The 22933-nt window shown below is 38.9% G+C and overlaps 1 protein-coding gene across 2 annotated transcripts in view; it reads left to right on the forward strand.

The window, feature by feature from the left end:
• The first annotated feature begins 2255 nt into the window (after window positions 1–2255).
• The window catches only part of LOC122486878 (general transcription factor IIH subunit 2), a 36310-nt gene continuing 15632 nt past the window's right edge, over window positions 2256–22933 (forward strand). The window contains exons 1-8 of one of the 2 annotated variants that reach the window (XM_043586596.1): window positions 2256–2354; window positions 13458–13542; window positions 14333–14410; window positions 14739–14775; window positions 15418–15504; window positions 17712–17762; window positions 18087–18141; window positions 22023–22128. In XM_043586596.1, coding sequence (XP_043442531.1) covers window positions 13487–13542; window positions 14333–14410; window positions 14739–14775; window positions 15418–15504; window positions 17712–17762; window positions 18087–18141; window positions 22023–22128 — 470 coding nt within the window. In that variant the 5' untranslated portion in view covers window positions 2256–2354; window positions 13458–13486. Of the gene's footprint in view, window positions 2390–13457; window positions 13543–14332; window positions 14411–14738; window positions 14776–15417; window positions 15505–17711; window positions 17763–18086; window positions 18142–22022; window positions 22129–22933 lie in introns of both variants that reach the window. The other variant, XM_043586680.1, reaches the window with a different exon arrangement.

Here is a 22933-nt window from a genome sequence, read left to right on the forward strand (position 1 = left end):
AGGGGCAGAGAGAGAGGGAGAGAGAGAGTCCCAAGCAGGCTCTGGACTGTCAGCACAGCGCCCAATGCTGGGCTTGAACTCAAGAACCCTGAGATCCTGACCTGAGCTAAACCAAGAGCCTGGTGCTCCGTAGACTGAGCCACCCCGGGGCCCCTCCCCTTTTTAAAGCCAGTACCGAAAATAAACGGTAAGGCCTTGTTTTCTGGGGGTAAGTAAAAATGCTGGTAATGGAGTTTCCCCTGTGTGATGGGTAAGCCCTGTAGGGTAGGTAAAGGTATCCCCATTTTATAGGTCAAACTTAGGTTGTGACTTGCTTGTGGTCACCCTGCTAGTGTGGCGGAGGCTGATTTTAAATCCAAGTCTGTTCTTTCCACTACTATGCAGGATGCCTTGTGTTTATGTTTTTGAGGGGCCAGAACACAAGGAAAGATTTTGGTACCAACAAAGCACCAGCGGGGAAGCATATACTGATGGGGAAGTAAAGAAGCCCCAGCACGTACAGTTCCTTTCTATTATTCCTCTCCTGTGGTAACTGTTTTCCGATGCTCTAGATGTGCCTTGCCTCTCCATTTCTCAAGTGTGGGAAATGCTAGAATCAACTGGAAAAAAAAAAAAGCGAACCTCAAATAGGTTACTAAATGTATTATATGTTGTTTTGCTGGGGACCCTAGCCCAGGAAAGTGTTTCAGATGGCTCAGAACTGCTCTGAAACTTTTAGCTTTACTGGAGATTATACATAAAAAGGGTAAGGAGTTTACACGCTTGCGAGCAGTTCTCTGATGTATAATTACGTGTCACAAGGTATAATCGTTTCGGTTGTAAAAATTTAGGTTTATGGATTTCCACATAGACACGTGAAAAACCCTTAGGTCATCTTAATACATTGTGTTTCTAGCCTATTTGTTCAAAAATATTGGCTGTATGCCTCTGCTTAACTGGTTTTCCTGTTGTTGTTTTGATTTCTCGAGAAGGTTGACATCAGTCGTCTTTAAAAAAAAAATTTTAATGTTTCTTTATTTTTGAAAAGGGGAGAGGGGCAGCGAGAGAGGGAAACACAGAGTCTGAAGCAGGCTCCAGGCTCTGAGCTGTCAGCACAGAGCCTGATGCGGAGCTCTACCTCACGCACCCTGAGATCATGACTTGAGGGGAAGTCGGACACCTAATCGACTGGGCCACCCAAGTGCCCCATCAGTTGCCTTTTTTAAGGTACTGACTGCAGTTTTCGTGCACACTGGTAATTCCATATGTATTAGCAGGCATCTCAAACATCTCAAACTTGCCCAAAACTGAACTGTCCTTACCACCCCTTCACCCTCTCAGTAACTGCAACTCTAACCTTACAACACCTCAACTGAAAACTGGGTCTATGGATCCTAACACCCATCTGCTCTGTTGGAGCAGAATCCAACAGATTCTAGAACCCAATCTTCTCACTAGCTGCACTGCCATACTATACTAGTTCAAACCACTAACATTCCTCCAAAAGTTATTAAAATGTTCAGAGCTCCCACCAGATTTCAGCAGTGATCACTCAACCATTTCCTCACCCAGTCCCTGAAACACATCATTGTGTTTCCACCTCAGGACCTTAGCACTTGCAGTTCTCTGTGTCTGGGGAGGTCTTTCTCTAGGTATCAGCATGGTTAACTCCCTTTCTCATTCTGGTCATGGCTCAACCATCTTCTCAGCGAGGGTTCCTCTGACTAGACTATTTTAAGCTGCCACCTTTTCCCCCTTCCATGCTTAATTTCTATTGGCACTATCACCATTTGACACAGTATGCTTTTCTTGATAAATACCTTCATGGTAGAAGCAAAATTCCAGGAGGGCAAGGATTTGTTAGTTTTTCACTGCTATTTACTCAGTGCCTAGAACTGTCGCAGGCCCACAGTAGGTGCTCAATAATACTTGTTCCATGAACAGCAGGAGCAGCGGGGTCTTCCCAGAAAACCGTTGTCCAGTAAGGTTCTGGCCCAGCTGCTGCTGCTGCTGCTGCTGCTGCTGCTGCTATTAGAGTCATTCACGCCAACCTTTTAGTATATGTGCTGCCGAAGCGAGCACGCCAACCTTTTAGAACTAATATAACAAAAATCAAGCTCGTCAGATCCGGGGTAGACGGCGATCACTTTTCCCGCCTCTTTGTGAATGACCGCTGGAAGTGGGGTAAGAGGCCCTTCCTCGCACCCTAAGTCAGCTCCAGCTACGTGTCCGCCCACGAGGGTCCAGCACCAGCACGGGCTCGAAGCAACCGGAACGTTTCGTCCGTCGCCGCCGCGCACAGGGGAAAGATTTCGGCATCGTCCTTGGAGCGGACTGGGCGGGGCTTCCGGGTAGAGCGGCATTCTACGAGACCGGTGAGTTCGCGGCTAGAGCTCCTAGAGGAGCCAAGGTGGGCACCGGTTGTTTGGGGAGCGCGGCAGCTTGGAAGGCTTTCGCGTGCGGGCGCGGAGGCTGAATGGTTCCGAGCAGCCTCGTAGGGATTCGTGAGTGGGAGGGAGCGTATGGAGGGGGAGGAGGGCAACTTCCGTGTGGGAGCTGGAAAGAAGCGTGTGGGTCCGTAGTCTAGGGAATGGCTTTCCTTCCTTAAGGCAGAACGCGAGTTTTAGGAATTGTGGTCGTGGGTCCGAGTTTGACCTACCTCCAGCTATGTGACCTCGACAGAGTTTACCAGCCTTTTGACTCTTCGAGTTCCAAGTCTGAACACAGGGCAGTGATCACCCGTGCCTGGCTCGAAGCGCTTGGCAGGGTTAGGTGTGAGTAAAAGCTTCATAAATTGGGACGTTTGGTGCAGATCTCGTTTGTTTTTGGAAGCATTCTGAGCTCATGTGCCTGGAATCACACCAACAGGCCTACGCTAGGAGAAATAGCTTTTCTGGGTTTGGATTCCCATGAAACGAATCAACTTTTGGAGATGCTGACCGAAGAGGTCACTAAGTACATCTTTTGCCAGGATGCATAACTTCTTGCTCTATGAATAACATGCATTATAAACATCCAGCTTCCCTTGGAATATCAGCAATTACAGGGAGCTTAATACCTCTGTAATTTCCCATTGCACACAACTCTAAGTCCTTGTGTCCAATGAGTCAGAAGTGTTCCTGTTTGCAGTCTTCTGCTTGTCAGTTCTGTTTCTCAGCTTTCAGAGAATTAAAAGTAGAAACTAAGAATAAGATAACAGTTTAAATATTGATAGGATGGTTGGCAGTAGTGACATTTCTAAGAATTTGAGTTTGAAAACATCAAGAACACTATGTAAACTTTGATTTTTGTAATTCACAGTAATTCAGAAACTTTGATGGAGGATCAAAATGTTCAGTTTAGTCGCCATATGCTGTTTCTACATGGACCATTAAGTTTACAAGCACCAGCATAGTGTGTTAAAATAACACAAATGTTAGAATTAAGTCACTTGTCATTATTTCATGCAGTCTACCTAAGTTCATACTATAGTAGATCACCAGATTCCATGAAACAAGTAGATCTCTTCCAATGCCAGGGAGTGGTTTGTGACTTAAATGAGAGACCTACAGAATTTTAGCAAATAATATCTGATAATAGCAGATGCCTCAGAAAGCACTGATGCCACAAAAGCAGTTTGCAACTTGTCAATAGATTTTAATTCCAGAAGCCCATTTATAGATCAATTCTTTAGATCTTAAAATGTATTTTTCTACAGTGTAAGTGGAGGGGCACCTGGGTGACTTAGTGGATTAAGTGTCCAAATTCCACTCAGGTCATGATCTCTCGGTTCATGAGTTCCATTCCCACCTGGAGCTCTGTGCTGACAGCTCAGAACCAGGAGCTTGCTTGGGATTCTGTGTGTCCCTCTCTCTCTGCCCCTCTCCCTCTCACACTCTTTCTCTCTCAAAAATAAATAAACATTAAAAAATTTATATATTATATATATATATATATAATATATATAGTGTGAGTGGGGTGTAAGGTCTTGCATATGATCCTTATTACAGAAATTAATTTTTCCTCTGCCAGTGGTGGGATTTGTTTTGTCCTTAATGTCTTCTTGGCCCTTAGGATTCCTTTGATCTTTCATTTATGAAAGAAGGAAGCTGATAGTGAAAGTGTAGGGTAGGCATGGAGATTCCACTGGGGAGGAAGGGAGTGTAGAAGTGACTAGGATATTTTATTACTTGGTTATGGTTAATAGATTACCCCCTATTACCCGTTTTATCCCTGATTATTAAAGAAATACATGCTTATATGAAAAATACAAAAATATGGGGATGCCTGGGTGGCTCAGTCCATTAAGCATCCAACTCTTGATTTTGGCTGAGGTCATGAGCTCACTTTGTGAGATTGAGTCCTGTGTCGGGCTCTGTGCTTTTAGCCCCCTCCATGTCCCTGCCCCCACTCGCGTGCATGTGCTCTCACTCTTTATTTTTTTCAATAGTTGAGATAATAATATAGTTTTAATATTGTGTCCTTTTTTGAATTTTGAGCCATAAGCCTTTACCATTTATAAATAATAAATTTCAGGAGTGCCTGGGTGGCTCAACTGGTTAAGCACCGACTTTGGCTCAGGCTGTGATCTCATGGTTTGTGGGTTCAAGCCCCCCATCGGGTTCTGTGCTGACGGCTTAGAGCCTGGAGCCTGCTTTGGATCCTGTGTTTCTGTCTCTCTCTGCCCCTCCCCTGCTCGTGCTCTGTCTCTCTCTCAAAAATAAAATGAATATTAAAAAAATTATAAATAACAAATTTCATTTTGTTTTTTATTTATTTTTATTTTTTTAATTTTATTTTTTATTTTTTAAAATTTACACCCAAATTAGCATTTAGTGCAACAGTGATTTCAGGAGTAGACTCCTTAGTGCCCCTTACCCATTTAGCCCATCCCCCCTCCCACAACCTCGCCAGTAACCCTCAGTTTGTTCTCCATATTTATGAGTCTCTTATGTTTTGTCCCCCTCCCTGTTTTTATATTATTTTTGTTTCCCGTCCCTATGTTCATCTGTTTTGTGTCTTAAAGTCCTCATATGAGTGAAGTCATATGATATTTGTCTTTCTCTGACTAATTTTGCTTAGCATAATACCCTCCAGTTCCATCCACGCAGTTGCAAATGGCAAGATTTCATTCTTTCTGACTGCCAAGTAATACTCCATTGTATATATATATACCACATTTTCTTTATCCATTCATCCATCGATGGACATTTGGACTCTTTCCATACTTTGGCAATTGTTGATAGTGCTGCTATAAACATGGGGGTGCATGTGTCCCTTCAAAACAGCACACCTGTATCCCTTGGATAAATGCCTAGTAGTGCAATTGCTGGGTCGTAGGGTAATTCTATTTTTAGTTTTTTGAGAAACCTCCATACTGTTTTCCAGAGTGGCTGCACCAGCTTGCATTCCCATATTTATTTATTTTTAATATGATTTATTGTCAAATTGGCTAACATACAATGTGTCAAGTGTGCTCTTGGTTTTTGGGGTAAATTCCCATGGTTCATCGCTTACATACAACACCCAGTGCTCATCTCAGCAAGTGCCCTCTTCAATGCCCATCACCCATTTTTCCCTCTCCCTTACCTGCCCCCCCCCCCCCCCCCCCCCCCCCCCCCGCCGCATCAACCCTCAGTTTGTCCTCTGTATTTAAGAGTCTCTTATGGTTTCCTTTGGTCCCCCTCTGTTTGTAACTATTTCCCCCCCCCTTCCCTTCCCTTCCCCCATGGCCTTCTGTTAAGTTTCTCAAGTTCCACATATAATTGAAAACATATGATATCTCTTTCTCTGACTAACTTATTTCACTTAGCATAATAACCTCCCAGTTCCATCCACATTGCTGCAAATGGCAGGATTTCATTCTTTCTCATTGCTAAGTAGTATTCCATTGTATATATAAACCACATCTTCTTTAGCCATTCATCAATGGATGGACATTTATGCTCTTTCCGTAATTTGGCTATTGTTGAAAGCGCTGCTATAAAAATGGTGGTACATGTGCCCCTATGAATCAGCACTCCTTTATCCTTTGGATAAATTCCTAGTAGTGCTATTGCTGGGTCATAGGGTAGTTTTATTTTTCATTTTTTGAGGAACCTTCACACTGTTTTCCAGAGAGGCTACACCAAGTTACGTTCCCAGCAACAGTGCAAGAGGTTTCCCGTTTCTTCACATCCTCACCAGCATCTGTCGTTTCTTGAGTTGTTCATTTTAGCCACTCTGACCGGCGTGAGGTGGTATCTCATTGTGGTTTTGATTTGTATGTCCTTGATAATGAGTGATGTTGAGGATCTTTTCATCTGTCCGTTGGCCATCTGGATATCTTCTTTGGAAAAGTGTCTATTCGTGTCTTCTGCCTGTTTCTTCACTGGATTATTTGTTTTTCGCATGTTGAGTTTGGTAAGTTCTTTATAGATTTTGGATACTTACCCTTTATCTGGTATGTCATTTGCAAATATCTTTTCCTATTCCATAGGTTGCCTTTTAGTTTTGTTGATTGTTTCCTTTGCAGTGCAGAAGCTTTTTATCTTGATGAGGTCCCAATAGTTCATTTTTGCTTTTAATTCCCTTGCCTTTGGAGACGTGTTGAGCAAGAAATTGCTGTAGCTGAGGTCAAAGAGGTTGTTGCCTGTTTTCTCCTGTAGGGTTTTGATGGTTTCCTGTCTTGCATTTAGGTCAGTCATCCATTTTGAGTTTATTTTTGTGCATGGTGTAAGAAAGGGATCTTGTTTCATTCTTCTGCATGTTGCTGTCCAGTCCTCCCAGCACCATTTCCTAAAGAGACAATCTTTTTTCCGTTGGATACTCTTTTCCTGCTTTGTCCAAGATTAGTTGGTCATACATTTGCGGGTCCTATTCTGGGTTCTCTATTCTCTTCCATTGGCCTGTGTGTCTGTTATTGTGCCAATACCATACTGTCTTGATAATTACAGCTTTGTAATAGAGATTAAAGTCTGGGATTGTGATGCCTCTGCTTTGGTTTTCTTTTTCAACATTGCTTTGGCTATTCGGGGTCTTTTTTGGTTCCATACAAATTTTAGGATTGTTTGTTTTAGCTTTGATAAGAATGCCGGTGCAATTTTGATTGGGATTGCATTGAATGTGTAGACTGCTTTGGGTAATATTGATGTTAAATAATATGTATTCTTCCAATCCATGAGCATGGAATGTTTTTCCATTTCTTTGTGTCTTCTTCAATTTCCTTCATAAGTTTTCTATAGTTTTCAGCATACAGACCTTTTCATCTTCGGTTAGGTTAATTCCTAGGTATTTTATGGGTTTTGGTGTAATTGTAAATGGGATCGATTTCTTGATTTCTCTTTCTGTTGTTTGCTTATTGGTGTATAGAAATGCAACTGATTTCTGTACATTGATTTTGTATCCTGTGAGTTTGCCAAATTCGTGTATCAGTTCTAGTAGCTTTTTGGTGGAGTCTTTTGGGTTTTCCATGTAGAGTATCATGTTGTCTGCAAAAAAGTGAAAGTTTGACTTCTTTGCCAGTTTGGTTGTCTTTTATTTCATTTTCTTGTCTGATTGCTGAAGTTAGGACTTCCGACACTATGTTAAACAACAGTGATGAGAATGGACATCCCTGTCGTGTTCCTGATCTCAGGGGGAAAGCTTTCAGTTTTTCCCCATTGAGGATATTAGCTGTGGGCTTTTCATATGTAGCTTTTATAATATATAAGGTAATATAAGCATATATTAGGTATGTTCCTTCTATCCTGACTTTCTTGAGGGTTTTTATTAAGAAAGGATGCTGTAGGGGCGCCTGGGTGGCTCAGCCGGTTAAGTGTCTGACTTCGGCTCAGGTCATGAGCTCGCAGTCCATGAGTTCGAGCCCCGCGTCAGGCTCTGTGCTGACTGCTCAGATCCTGGAGCCTGTTTCAGATTCTGTGTCTCCCTCTCTCTCTGACCCTCCCCCATTCATGCTCTGTCTCTGTCTCAAAAATAAATAAATGTTAAAATAAATAAATAAATAAATAAATAAATAAATAAATAAATAAATAAAAGAAAGGATGCTGTAATTTTGTCAAATTCTTTTTCCACATCTATTGACAGGATCATATGGTTCTTGTCCTTTCTTTTTAATGTGATGTATCACATTGATTGATTTGCATATATTGAACCAGCCTTGCAGCCCAGGAATGAATCCCACTTGATCATGGTGAATAGTTCTTTTGTATGCTGTTGAATTCGATTTGCTAGTATCTTGTTTAGAATTTTTGCATCCATGTTCATCAGGGATATTGGTCTGTAATTCTTTTTTGTGGGAGTCTCTGTCTGGTTTGGGAATCAGGTAACGCTGGCCTCATAGAATGAGTACGGAAGCTTTCCTTCTGTTTCTATATTTTAGAACAGCTTGAGAAGGATAGGTATTAACTCTGCTTTAAATGTTTGGTAGAATTCCCCTGGGAAGCCATCTGGCCCAGGACTCTTATTTGTTGGGAGATATTTGATAACTGTTTCAATTTCTTTGCTAGTTATGGGTCTGTTCAAATGTTCTTTTTCTTCCCCTTTGAGTTTTGGTACTGTGTGGATGTCTAGGAATTTGTCCACTTCTTCCAAGTTGTCCAGTTTATTGGCATATAATTTTTCATAGTATTCTCTGATAATTGCTTGTATTTCTGAGGGGTTGGTTGTGATAAGTCCAGTTTCATTCATGATTTTATCTATTTGGGTCCTCTCTCTTTTCTTTTCTTTCCTTTTCTTTTTGAAGTTTCTTTTTTTTTTTAATTTTTGTTTTTTTTTAATGTTTATTTATTGTTGAGGGAGAGAGAGACAGAGCATGAGCAGGGGAGGGGCAGAATTCAAAGCAGGCTCCAGGCTCTGAGCTGTCATCACAGAGCCCGATGTGGGGCTTGAACTCATGAACCGTGAGATCATGACCTGAGCCAAAGTTGGATGCCCAACCAACTGAGCCACCCAGGCGCCTCTCTCTTTTCTTTTTGTGAAGTCTGGTTAGGGGTTTATCAGTTTTATTTTTTCATAAAACCATCTCTTAGTTTCATTGATTTGTTCTACTTTTTTTTTTTTTTTTTGGATTCTATATTGTTTATATCTGCTCTAATTTTTATTATGTCTTTTCTTCTGCTGGGCTTAGGGTTTCCTTGCTGTTCTGCTTCTAGTTCCTTCAGGTGTGCTGTTAGATTTTGTATTTGGGATTTTTCTTGTTTGTTGAGATAGACCTGGATTGCAATGTATTTTCCTCTTAGGAATGCCTTTGCTGCATCCCAAAGAATTTGGACTGCCGTGTTTTCATTTTCATTTGTTTCCATATATTTTTTAATTTTTTCTTTAATTGCCTGGCTGACCCATTCATTCTTTAGTAGAATATTCTTTAACCTCCATGCATTTGGAGGTTTTCCAAACTTTTTCCTGTGGTTGATGTCAAGTTTCATAGCATTGTGATTTGAAAGTGTGCATGGTATGATCTCAATTCTTTTATATGTATTGAGGGCTGTTTTGTGACCCAGTATGTGATCTATCTTGGAGAATGTTCCATGTGCACTCAAGAACAATGTGTATTCTGCTGCTTTTGGATGAAAAGTTTTGAATATATCTGTTAAGTCCATCTGGTCCAGTGTATCATTCAGGGCCATTGTTTCTTTACTGATTTTCTGTTTAGATGATTTGTCCATTGTTGTAAGTGGAGTATTAAAGTCCCCTGCAATTATCACATTCTTATCAGTAGGATTGCGTATGTTTGTGATTGTTTTATATATTTGGGTGCTTTCATATTGGGTGCATAAACATCTATCATTGTTAGCTCTTCTTGATGGATAGACCCTGTAATAGTGATATAATGCCCTTCTTCATCTCTTGTTACAACCTTTAGTTTAAAATCTAGTTTGTCTGGGGCGCCTGAGTGGCTCAGTCGGTTAAGCATCCGACTTCGGCTCAGGTCACGATCTCACAGTCCGTGAGTTCGAGCCCCGCGTCGGGCTCTGGGCTGATGGCTCAGAGCCTGGAGCCTGCTTCTGATTCTGTGTCTCCTTCTCTCTCTGCCCCTCCTCCATTCATGCTCTGTCTCTCTCTGTCTCAAAAATAAATAAAAACGTTAAAAAAGAATTTAAAAAAAAATAAAACTTAAGGAAGCTTTTTTAAAAAAAAAAAATCTAGTTTGTCTGATATAAGTATGGCTGCTCCAGCTTTCTTTTGACTTCGAGTAGCATGATAGATTGTTCTCCATACCCTCACTTTCAATCTGAAGGTGTCCTCAGGTCTACAATAGGTCTCTTGTAGACAGCAAATAGATGAGTCTTATTTTTTTATCCATTTTGATTTTTTTTTTCAACGTTTATTTATTTTTGGGACAGAGAGAGACAGAGCATGAACGGGGGAGGGGCAGAGAGAGAGAGAGGGAGACACAGAATCGGAAACAGGCTCCAGGTTCTGAGCCATCAACCCAGAGCCTGACGCGGGGCTCGAACTCCCGGACCGCCAGATCGTGACCTGGCTGAAGTTGGACGCTTAACCGACTGCGCCACCCAGGCGCCCCTATTTTGATGCCCTAGGTCTTTTGATTGGAGCATTTAGTCCATTTACATTCAATATTATTATTGAAAGATAGGGATTTAGGGTCATTGTGTTATCTGTAGGTTTCATGCTTGTGGTGATGTCTCTCGTCCTTTGTAGTCTTTGCAACATTCCACTTACAGAGTTCCCCTTAGGATGTCTTGTAGGGCTGTTTTAGTGATGATGAACTCCTTCAGTTTTTGTCTGGAGAAAACTTTATCTCTCCTTCTATTCTGAATGACAGCCTTGCTGGATAAAGGATTCTTGGCTGCATATTTTTCCTATTCAGGACATTGAATATTTCCTGTCACTCCCTTCTGGCCTACCAAGTTTCAGTAGATAAGTCTGCTACTTCCCTTATGTGCTTACCCTTGTAGGTTAAGGCCCGTTTGTCCCTAGCTGCTTTCAGAATTCTCTCTTTATCTTTATACTTTGCCTGTTTCACTATGATATGTTGTGTAGAAGATCGATTCCTGTTATGTCTGAAGGGAGTTTTCTGTGCCTCCTGGATCTCAATGTCTGTTTCCTTCCCCAGATTGGGGAAGTTCTCAGCTATCATTTGTTGAAGTACACCTTCTGCCCCTTTTTCTCTCTCTTCTTCTTCTGGAACTCCTATGATATGGATATTATTACGTTTACATTTTCATTGAATCAGTTAGTTCTTTAATTCTCCCCTCGTGGTCTAGAGTTTTTTATCTCTCTTTTTCTCAGCTTCAACTCTTTCCATAATTTTATCTTCTATTTCACTTACCCTCATCTCTGCATCTTCAGTCCTTGCTGTCACCACATCTAGTTTATTTTGCACCTCATTTACGACATTTCTTGATTCATCTAAGAAATAGTTCCTTGATCTTTGCAGCAATAGATTCTCTGCTGTCTTCTATGGTTTTTTCCAAGCCCAGTGATTAATCTTATGACTATTATTTTAAATTCTTGATCAGATATATTGTTTATATCTGTTTTGGTCAGTTCTTTACCTGTTATTTTTTCCTGGAATTTCTTTTGAGCGTAAGTCTTCCATTTCGTCATTTCGGCTAGTTTTTTGTCTCTTACGTGTTTTAAAAGCTTGTTATGTGTCCTGCACTTGTGAGCACTACTGTATTAAAGAGTGGTGCTGCACTGTCCAGGGCCTGGCCGTTCAGGAGGTGTTTTTTGGAGTGTGTTACTTACTCTCTGTTGTTGTGACTGTGTTTTTTTTATGTTCCTACTCATAGTGATGTTTTGGGCCCTCCACCAGGTGTGCTTTGATTTGTTCGTTCAAGTATCCCTGGAGAAAAAACAAAACAAAACAAAAACAAAAAAACCACAAAACAACAACCACAATAAATACTAAAGAGGGAGGCGGTGTTGGTGGAAGAGGCCTTATGCCATACAAAGAGAGAAACAACAGGGGCGGAGAAAAAGAAGAGAAAATAAAATTGACCAGTCAGAGAAACTATATGGGTTAATCCAGAGAGAGAGGGAGGAAAACAGAAAAGGAGATATAGAACAAGTATAAAGAGAATAGATCAAATATGTCTGCTTAATCAAAAAGAATGAAATCCTGCCATTTGCAACTACGTGGGTGGAACTGGAGGGTATTATGCTAAGTGAAATTAGAGAAAGACAAATATCATATGAATTCACTCATATGAGGACTTTAAGACACAAAACAGATGAAAATAAGGGAAGGCTAACAAAAATAATATAAAAACAGAGAGGGAGACAAAACAGAAGAGACTCTTAAATATAGAGAACAAACAGAGGGTTACTTGAAGGGTTGTGGGAGGGGGGATGGGCTAAATGGGTAAGGGGCATTAAGGAATCTACTCCTGAAATCATTGTTTCACTATATGCTTACTAATTTGGATGTAAATTTTAAAAAATAAAAAATAAAAAATAAAATGAAACTTTAAAAGTAAGAAGGTAAAAAAAAAAAAAAATGTCTGCTTAAACAAAACAACAACCAGAATAACCAGACTAGAGGAGGGAAGAAATAAGGAGAAAAGGAAGAAAAAAATATATATGTATAATAAGAATTGTCCAAGAATTAAATCAGAAAATGCAAAAACACTGAGTGCCTTGGAATCTTGGTGGCAGCACTGGTCTGGAAGAGGGGCTGTCTGGTTGATCAGCACATCAGTTCTGCTCCAGTAGATAAGCAATTACCAGGCGTGGAGGAGCAGGGTTTGGTGTGGATGGGTCCCGCCTCCACCGGGGGCCTGCTGTTGGTTCCCTGAGGCCCCACCTGTGGCCCGCCAGGTTGTCCCCGTGGGCCCCTGGAGATGGCTCTGTCACTCTGCAGCCCAGACTCTTGGAATTCAAAGTCCTTTGGTCTAAACACTGCTGTGTTTGACGGACAAGGGATCTTCGGGTCCCCCTCCTTCTCTGCCATGTTGGATCTGTCAATAAATTTCATTTTAAAACTTCTGATTATAATGGGGTGCCTGCCTGGCTCAGTCAATAGAGCATGTAACTCTTGATCTTGAGGTTGTGAGTTCCAGCCCCACACTGGGTGCAGAGCTTACTTAAAATAAATTTTTGATAATGAGAAAATTCACACACAGAAGTGGACAGGTAATACAGTGAATCACCATGAATCCATCACTCAGCTATAATAACGATCATTTGCAGCTAATCTTGTTTCATCTACTCCTTCACTCACTTCCCCTAATTCTGAGGCCTTATCCTATGACACATCTATAATGCATTTTTGTTTTTAAAAATTGTAAAAAGATGCTTATCTCCATTGGTGCCAGATTGTGTGTAAATGTTTGTATTTTTTCCTAAGGATGGGAAAAAGTTTCATGAGAATTTTGTGAAGTATTTTCAACAACAATTAGTGAATAAATTGCTAAGAATTCAATGACCTTGCATTCTCTGTTTTTATTTATTTTTTACTTTATATGTTTGCTTCCCTCTCTTTACTTTTCAAATTGAAATGTATGAATTTGGTGGCAAATATTTTTAGAAAATTCACGATCTAGTGATTTTTACAGGATATTGAATAATACATTTAAGAGAAGAAATGGATGACGAACCTGAAAGAACTAAGCGATGGGAAGGAGGCTATGAAAGGACATGGTGAGTAGGGCGTTCTTGTTCTCTTTCTCTTTTAAACATTGTTTCTCAGTGTTGTTTTATGGCTTTATCTCTCTTCCAGTGACTGGTTTTTTTTTTTTTTAATATTTATTTAAGTTAATTTATTTTGAGAGAGGGAGAGCTCGAGCATGAGTAGGGGAGGGGCAGAGAGAGAGGGAGACATAGAATCCCGGACAGGCTGTCAGTGCAGAACCCGACGCAGGACTTGAACTTACTAACCTGTGAGATTATGACCTGAGCCGAAATCAAGAGGCAGACACTTAACCAACTGAGCCAGGCACTCCCCAGTGATTGGTTTTTCTAACACATTTATTAAAATATATTTAACACATGTTTTCACCACCCCAGTAAGATCCTTCATGCCCATTTGTGATTAATTCCATTCGTACCTCTAGCCCTAGGCAACTACTAATCTACTTTCTGTCTCTATGGATTCGCCCTTTTAGATATTTCATATAAGTGTAATCATATAATATGTAATCATTTATGTCTGGCTTCTTTCACATAACAATATTTTCAAGGTTCATCCATGTTGTAGCAGAGATCAATAATTCTTTCCTTTTTATTGCTGAATAGCATTATATTGTATACCATGTTTTTATTCCTCTATTCACCAGTTGATGGACATTTAGATTGATTACAACATTTGGTTTTACGAATAATGCCACTGTGAATGTTCATGTGCAAATCTCTGTGCAGATATACATTTTCATTTCTTTTGGATTAATACATTTTTAGCTTTTCTTTTCTAATGAGTCATTATTCCTTATAGGGAGATTCTTAAAGAAGATGAATCAGGATCACTTAAAGCTACAATAGAAGATATTCTCTTCAAAGCAAAGAGAAAAAGGTATGTAAACTGTTTGTAAGTGTGTTATAAAAGGTAAAACTGACTCCTTTAAGTCTTTCTCTCCACCTATGCCCACTCTTTAGTATTTCATTACAGCTGTGTTCCAGGGAAACTGACCTTTAAACTCTTGAATAGGGGGGAAGGAACCAGCAACCTAGCATCTCAGCAGGGAATTGGGTCTTCAGGGACTATCCAAATGCCTGTAATTATGTGGATCCTCTAAGTTAATAATTTATTTCACTAAAAAAATTCAGGTTACTTGAAAAGTTATATTGATTTTCGGGGTAATAAAGGACATTCTATTAAAATGTTTGCATAATTTTAACAGAGTGTTTGAGCACCATGGACAGGTTCGACTTGGAATGGTATGTTAATTTTTTTATATACTTTGTTTTATTGTTTATTCATTTTAGAGAGAGAGCGAGTGGAGGAGGGGCAGAGAGAGAGGGAGACAGAGTATCCGAAGCGGGTTCTTCACTGACACAGAGAGCCCGTTATAGGGCTCGAACTCATGAACCGTGAGATCATGACCTGAGCCAAAGTCAGATGCTCAACCAACTGAGCCACCCAGATGCCCCCCTTTTTTTTTCTTTACCAGGACAGAACTAGCTGGGTTACAGAAACATTTTGTCTTGACAGAATAAACAATACTAAGTCAACAGACCTTTTAAAAGAATATATTAAAAATATAAGTTAAGAGGGCTCCCTGGGTGCCTCAATTGGTTGAGTGTCTGACTCTTGATTACAGCTCAAGTCATAATTTCATGGGTTTGTGAGTTTGAGCCCCTCCTTGGGTGCCACCTTGGGCATGGAGCTTGGTTAACATTCTCCCTTTCCCTTTGCCCCTCTCCCCCGCTCGCCCACACATACCCCGACTCTTAAAAACAAAAAGTGTGTGTGTGTGCGTGTGTGTAATATGTAAATAGTAAATGACATTTTTATTTCTTGGTCAAAAATGTTTTTGAAAATTGTCTTCATTTTTGAATTGTCTACCTTTTTTTTGGTAGATGCGTCATCTTTATGTGGTAGTAGATGGATCAAGAACAATGGAAGACCAAGATTTAAAGCCAAATAGATTGACTTGTACTTTAAAGGTATAGTAAAATCATTCTTATTTATACTAAATGTGGGAAAGGACACTGAATTCTAAAATAAAAAAAATTTTTTTTACTATAATAGCTTTATTAAGATGGAATTCACATACCATAAAATTAACTTATTTAAAATATACTGTTAAAGTTTTTTGTAAATTTACAGTTGTTCAACATTACTACCACAGTCAATTTTAGAGCATTTTTATTATTACTAAGAAAAAAAAAAACCCGTACCATTTAACAGTCACCCTCTGTTTTCCCCCAATCCATCTCAGGCCGAGGCAACCACTAATGTGCTTTCTGTCTCTGTAGATGTTCTTATTTGGAACATTTCATATAAATGGAAACATACAACGTGTCATCTTTTGTGACTGACTTCTTTCACTTAGTATAATGTTTTCAAGATTCATCTGTGTTGTAGCATTTTTCAGTACTTCATGTCTTTATTTTTGCCAAACAATATTCCATTATATACAACACTGGGTTATTTCCACTTTTGGGGGCCTTTATGAATAATACTGCTGTGAACCTTCATGAACAGATTTTTATGTGGATCATCTTTTCTTTCCTAATGCTTAATTTTAGCCTGGGTGTTTTGTATTTCATGCACTTTTCTGTGACCTAAGAGAATAGCAGCTGGGATGGAGTGGTGTGCACGCAAGGAGGGAGCTCAGCTTGGGTGGCGTGCAGGCTGTGTTGGGTTTCTGAGGATCCGTTTTTCTCTTCTGAGATTATGTTGTCCTGTTTCTTGTTTACTCTAACTAATGGGCAAGGAAGGGAGGATGTAATGCATTTCCATGAGGAGATATTCCCATACTTTGAACTCTTCCCCCCAATTAAGCCTGAAGTTTGAATTGTTATCTTCCGACAAGGAAAGTCTGTTTTTGATTTCTTTCCCTATGCATTCATAATTTCTGGCAGAAGAGGGAAAAAATAAGCATACTTCTTCTCTTTTTCCCAAAAGCAAGTGTATTGGTGAAATTTCGCGGGACTTGTATGAGTCATGAATGGGGCTTCAGAAGAGTAGGGTGAGGAAGTAGCCATTCTTCTTCAGAATCCTCTGCTCCATTTTTTGTACACAAGTTCTTAAAATTTACTAGATTAGATTTGTTCTTTACCTTCTCTTTTAGTGAATTTGTGTGCGCGTATTCCAATATTAGCTCTCTACAGTTTAATATCCACAGCATTCTCTCTTTAACATACTCCAATTGGAATGTTGTCTTCACAACTACATTTTAAAGGTCCACCATAACCTCCATGATGTGAAATTCAGTGCCTTTTTATCTTTATTAGAAACCGAAACAGTTGACCACTTCTCCCTGAAAGGTGTCCCTCTTTTGTTTTTTGGTTAGTGTGTGTGTGTGTGTGTGTGTGTGTGTGCGTGCGTGTGCGTGCGCGCTGTAAGTAAACTCTACCCCTGATTTGGGGCTCGAAGTCTTGACCCCGAGGTCAAGAGTTGCACTCTCTAAGGACTGAGCTAGCTAGGCGCGTTGCACTCTCTAAGGACTGAGCTAGCTAGGCGCCCCACCCATTCTTCTTTTGACTTTGGTTATAGATAGTCTCTTGATTTGCTTCTCAGGCTCCTCTCCAATTTTCGAATGCTGGAGTGCCCTGGAACTTGGTCACTCTTTTTCTTTCTATCCTCTTCCCCTGAGTAAATATCGTACATTCCCATGAAGAAATTTTTTTAAAGAATGTAATTTTTTTTGAGTTATAAACTATAAGTAGAAGTGCTACCACATCATTTTGAAAAATGATACGCCAAAATGGCTAATTATTTATGCTCTTAATTTCTATCCTCCTACTCCAGTCAGCATCTTGCTTTGTCGGTCAGTTATCCCTTTTCCTTACCAAATTTTCACTGTCTCTGGACTTAATTCAGATCAGTCCCCTCAGCTTATAAACATATTCAGATTATTCCTAATTTGTCAAAACCCATCCCCACTTCTGCTCATTCTCCTGTGTTTGGCTTCATTGGATCTTTCCATGTTTAGATTGTTTCTGTCTCACCATCTACCATTTTAAATTCAGGCTTAGTTAGTGTTGTGATTTTTATTTTTAATATTTTTAAACTTATTCTCATTTAATATTTTTACTAAGCATTTTTTAAAAATCATAAAGTGATGCTTGATAAATAGGTTTCACCAAACATGTTCTGTATGGTTATTATTTTGCCCTTATCTAGTGTTTTTGTTTTCTTTATACAGTTGTTGGAATACTTCGTAGAAGAGTATTTTGATCAAAATCCTATTAGTCAGGTATGTAGATAAGTGATAGAATTCACAATTAGATTCCTGATATTACTGCCAACTATAATTTATTTTTAGAACATTGGGCATACATTCTGTGGATTATTAAGTGATCCAGATTGTGTACCAGTTTCTGGTACATTTGTCAATGAAAAGTAAGGTAACTCTAGAAATTAAATAATGTACAGTGAAATCATAGCTAAATTTATGTCAAAAGCAGCATGAGAAAAAATTTCTCTTATTTCTTTTGTAATTACTAATTCAGGTTATTTACATTCTTATCAAGAAAAAATAAATTGTTAAATTAATGATCATTTTTGTTTTTATTTTGAGATTGGAATAATTGTAACAAAGAGTAAAAGAGCTGAAAAACTGACCGAACTCTCAGGTATGCATAAAATTACCTTCATAGGACTCAAGGACTTGGCTCTATTTACTCAACCTTGTTTGTAACCCTGTTTATAAGGTTGCCTAATAAGTAAAATGAAGACTTCTTTTATACTCTCATTGTGAAACACTTAATAAACCCTCCATTAAATCTTCCATTAAACTCTTGGTATTTAAGATGAACTGTTTTAAATTGAGTTCTGTACAGTAATGAATACTACTGCAGTGAATGTAAATGTTTAAGATTCATACAGTCTTATCTCGAAAGAATTAAGATAAAATTATTGTAACCATTCTAAAAATCCACTTAGTCTTAAAATTAATTTTTTAAAAGTTAAACCTTCTAGGGGCGCCTAGGTGGCTCTGTCGGTTGGGCGACCTACTTCAACTCAGGTCATGATCTCACAGTTTGTGGGTTTGAGCCCCGTGTCGGGCTCTGTGCTGACAGCCCAGAGTCTGGAGTCTGCTTCAAATTCTGTGTCTCCCTCTCTCTCTCTGCCCCTCCCCTGCTCTCACTCTGTCTCTCTGTCTCTCAAAAATAAATAAACATTAAAAATAAATTTTTTTTTTAATTTAAACCTCTAAAGAATAAAGAGTTTAAAAATTGAATTGTAGATATTGTTAATAACTGAGTTTTTCTGCTTATATGGCATGCCTAACTGAATTTTATCATCTTAAAAGTTAGTTCAGGAGGGGAGCCTAGGTGGCTCTGTCGGTTGGGTGTCCGACTTCGGCTCAGGTCATGATCTCACAGTTTGTGGGTTTGAGCCCCGAGTCGGGCTCTATGCTGACTGCTGACAGCTGACAGCCTGGAGCCTGCTTCAGATTCTGTGTTTCCCTCTCTCTCTGCCCCTCCCCTGCTCACACTCTGTCTGTCTCTCTCTAAAAAATGAATAAACGTTAAAAATTTTTTTTAATTAAAAAAATCCTCTCGATATTCTGATAGGCCTCTTGAGGGCACCCTTTGTCTCTCTGATTAGAATCACTGTTATAAACCACACTGACAGTAATGTAGTAGGCTTTTTTCCTGTACTCACAATATAGTAGGAGATGAACAAAATATTTTGTATGGTATGGTAGAATGAGAAGTGGATGGAGAGCCAGGAAATGTAGGTTTAAGTTCTGGTCATACCACTGGGTAGGTGTTTGTCTTGTGGCCAATTATTTAACTTGTTAGGTTTGTTTCTCACTTATGAAAGGAGGAATTTGGACCTAGTGAGGTACTTTGCATTTCTTTCTTTCTTTCTTTCTTTCTTTCTTTCTTTCTTTCTTTCTTTCTTTCTTTCTTTCTTTCTTTAATGTCTATTTATTTTGAGAGGGGGAGAGAGAGTGCTAATCAGGGAGAGGGGTAGAGAGAGAGGGAGAGAAAATCCCAAGCAGGCTCCATGTTCAGCATGGAGCCCAACACGGGGCTCAATCCCTTGACCTTGAGATCGTGACCTGAACCAAAATCAAGAGTTGGACGCTTAACTGACTGAGCCACTCAGGTACCACTATTTCTTTTTTTTTTTTTTTAATCTTTATTATTTATTTTTGAGAGAGAGAGAGAGAGTGTGTGTGTATGTGTGCAGGCAGGGGAGGGGCAGAGATAAAGGGAGACAGAGAATCCCAAGCAGGCTCTGTGCTGACAGTACAAAGCCTGCTTCAGGGCTTGAACTCATGAACTCAGGAACCGAGAGATCATGACCTGAGCCAAAATCAAGACTCGGGTGCTTAACTGACTAAGCCATCCCAATGCCCTGGTAATTTTCATTTTTTAAATTTTATGATTACAAGAATAAATACTTGAAAAATATGTTAAATAATGGCAAATGCTTAGTATTTTAAAACCTATTTAGATAAATAAGAACACCAAGAAGCTCCAAGGAGATGAATGGACAAAGAAGACAGATAATTCATACCAGAATAAAAAGAAAAACTAAACAGCTCTGTCATGATCTCACGGTTTATAAGATTGAGCGCCGTGTCAGGCTGTGCACTGGCAGCATGGAGCCTGCTTGGGATTGTTGGGATTGACTCCTTTTCTCTCTTTGCCTCCTGCCCCCACATGCACTCTGTCTCTCTCTCTCTCAAAAGAAATAAACTTTTAAAAAAAATATTTAGGCAAACAAATGATCAAAAAACAAAGCAAAACCACTCAACAACATTTAATTGTTTTATGTATTTTCAATGAGGAGAATGAAGTTTGAGAAGCAGTATACTGCTTGTTGAACCACGGAGAAACTGACTGGTACTTACAGTGCTTATGGGCTGATTAATTTTTTAACATTTTTGGGAAAAGCCATAAAAATGGTTGTTCCTTGTAATTTATACTTAGGAAACATTATGAAAGAAAAAGCCTCATTTTACAAATATACTAGTGACAAACTGGGAAGAATTGTTCAACAGTATGGAGGTAGTTGGATGAATTATATGATAAAATCAATTTAATAATGTTTTGGTTTTCATTAAAGTGAAGACCGTGTTGAAATAGAAAATGTCTAACTATATTTCATTGAATCTCAGATTACATCATTTGTAAGATGCCTTTATTTTATGAGCCATCAAGAAGGAAACACTCTAGCAGTTAAACTTTGACATAGTATCTGATGATAATGTAAATTGTTCATACCAAAAAAAGAAAAAAATTATATTTTACACTAGCTCCTTGATAATTTGACATGTCTGATAGCTATTCTCAAGAACTTGGCAATTTCTCCTCACTTTATATGTACTGCTTGGTATGAAATAGACCATCTTTTCAGATGTTACTTCAGTAACAGAAGATAACACAGCTATGTTTATTTGTGGAAATCTTCCTTTCTTAGGTCATATAAAATTCCTTTTTCATCCCCTGAATAAAAATAGGAAATTACAGTCATTCTTCTCTCAATGCATTTTTGCTTCACTAATAATAAATTTATACTTCACTGCTCTGTTCTTTGCCTTTCTACATAAAAATATCACCTTTTGCATTATAACCTTGTTTAGAAACACTTTATGTTATGTTACATTACATTATGTTAGAGAGAGAGCGCACAGGCAGGGGAGGGGGCAGAGGGAGAGAGAGAAAGAATCTTAAGAGGCTCCGTGCTCCGCGCGGAGCCTGATGTGGGGCTCAGTCCCACGACCCTGGGATCATGACCTGAGCCAAAATCAAGAGTCGGATGCTCAACAGACTGAGCCTCCCAGGGCCCTAGAAACACTTTAAATGGCAGTTAAACTGAACATGAATAGGACAGTGTATGTAATGCAGTTGGTACAACATATCAGTAGCCACTCATAGGTTCACATGTAACCAGGCAGTGATGCTGCCTGGCTGCCACTGGTTGTAAGACACAGTGTGATTTCGGAGATGTTAAAATGCTAAAATGTATGAGTTTCTAAAATGATGAAATAAGGAAAAAAGTAAAAAGTTGTGCACTTTAATAATATTTAAAGTATGTGCTAATAGGGCGCCAAGCTGGCTCAGTTGGTAGAGCATGCGACTCTTGGTCTCAGGGTCATGAGTTCAAGCCCCATGTTAAAAAGAAATGTGTGTTGGGGCACCTGGGTGGCTCAGTTGGTTAAGCATCTGACTCTTGATCTCAGCTGAGGTTTTGATCTCAGTTTTGTGAGTTCAGGCCGGTCATGGGCTCCTTGTTGGATTTGGAGCCTACTTAAATTAGAAAAAAAAAAAATGTGTGCTAATAGATAGAAGCAGATTATTTTTATTCTATTTTTCATATGAAGTAAAAGTTTATGTAACAAACATTCCTCATAAAAGAGTCACTTGCTATAAAAATGTAAATTAAGGAGATTCTGTTCTTTAACAACATGGATAAGTAAGTTTAGGGAAAACACAAATTTCTATAATGTATAATAAAATTTTATTGTAAGTAGATTATTACATTTCTATTTTAGGAAACCCAAGGAAACACATTACATCTTTGAAGAAAGCTGTAGATATGACCTGCCATGGAGAACCATCTCTCTATAACTCATTAAGCATGGCTATGCAAACTCTAAAGTTGGTATTTTACATTTTTTTATTTATAATTCATTTCAAGCTTTTTGAGTGAATTGAGATGATAATGTTTTGATATGTGTGTCCATAAACTGAGCTGTAACAAAACTCTTCTTAAGAGAAATATCTAATGTCATTTATGATATTTAGTGTGGTATTGATTTGTAATTTTTATTTTACGTTTTAGCTGGTAAGATATATTCTTAAAGATTTTAGAAAAATATAACTAAAACTGTAGCAGTATTAGTACAAAGAAAATGTTGATGGAAAAAATGTTTTTTTGAAAATTGATTATATATGGAATTTAATGTGAAATTAATTGTGAGTTTGTTGTACATTTATTTATTGACGTTTCTTGTTCTGTAGTATATCTGCAAATCAATAGCACACTTTTCCAGCAAGTTCAAGTATGTGGAATGTAGCTAAGACCCTAATAGAAATATTCAGTTAGTATTAGCTCATATATTTTATTCCTGGATTGTCCGTCCTGGTTTTTGTACTTTTATATCATAGATATTTTTCTAGTTTTGAAGTAGGTGAGGAGGTAATACCCATATTAAAGGTAGGCACAATAGCAACATCCACAAATGAAATCAGCCCAACAACGAAGATAAAAGGAAGAAAGCTGGAAATAACTGACAAAATTGCCCCCTAAAAGCATAAAAATCTGTTTAGTAGAGTGGAAAACAGCTCATCACATCTTAAAGTCCCATGAATTATTGTGTAATTGATAAACAAAAATGACTGTTTGTGAGTATTGTGAGTCTGAATCAAATGTGAGGTTAAATTATAGTCTTAAAAAAGAAGT

The sequence above is a fragment of the Prionailurus bengalensis genome, chromosome A1 (assembly GCF_016509475.1).
Source record: "Prionailurus bengalensis isolate Pbe53 chromosome A1, Fcat_Pben_1.1_paternal_pri, whole genome shotgun sequence".
Classification (NCBI taxonomy): domain Eukaryota; kingdom Metazoa; phylum Chordata; class Mammalia; order Carnivora; family Felidae; genus Prionailurus; species Prionailurus bengalensis.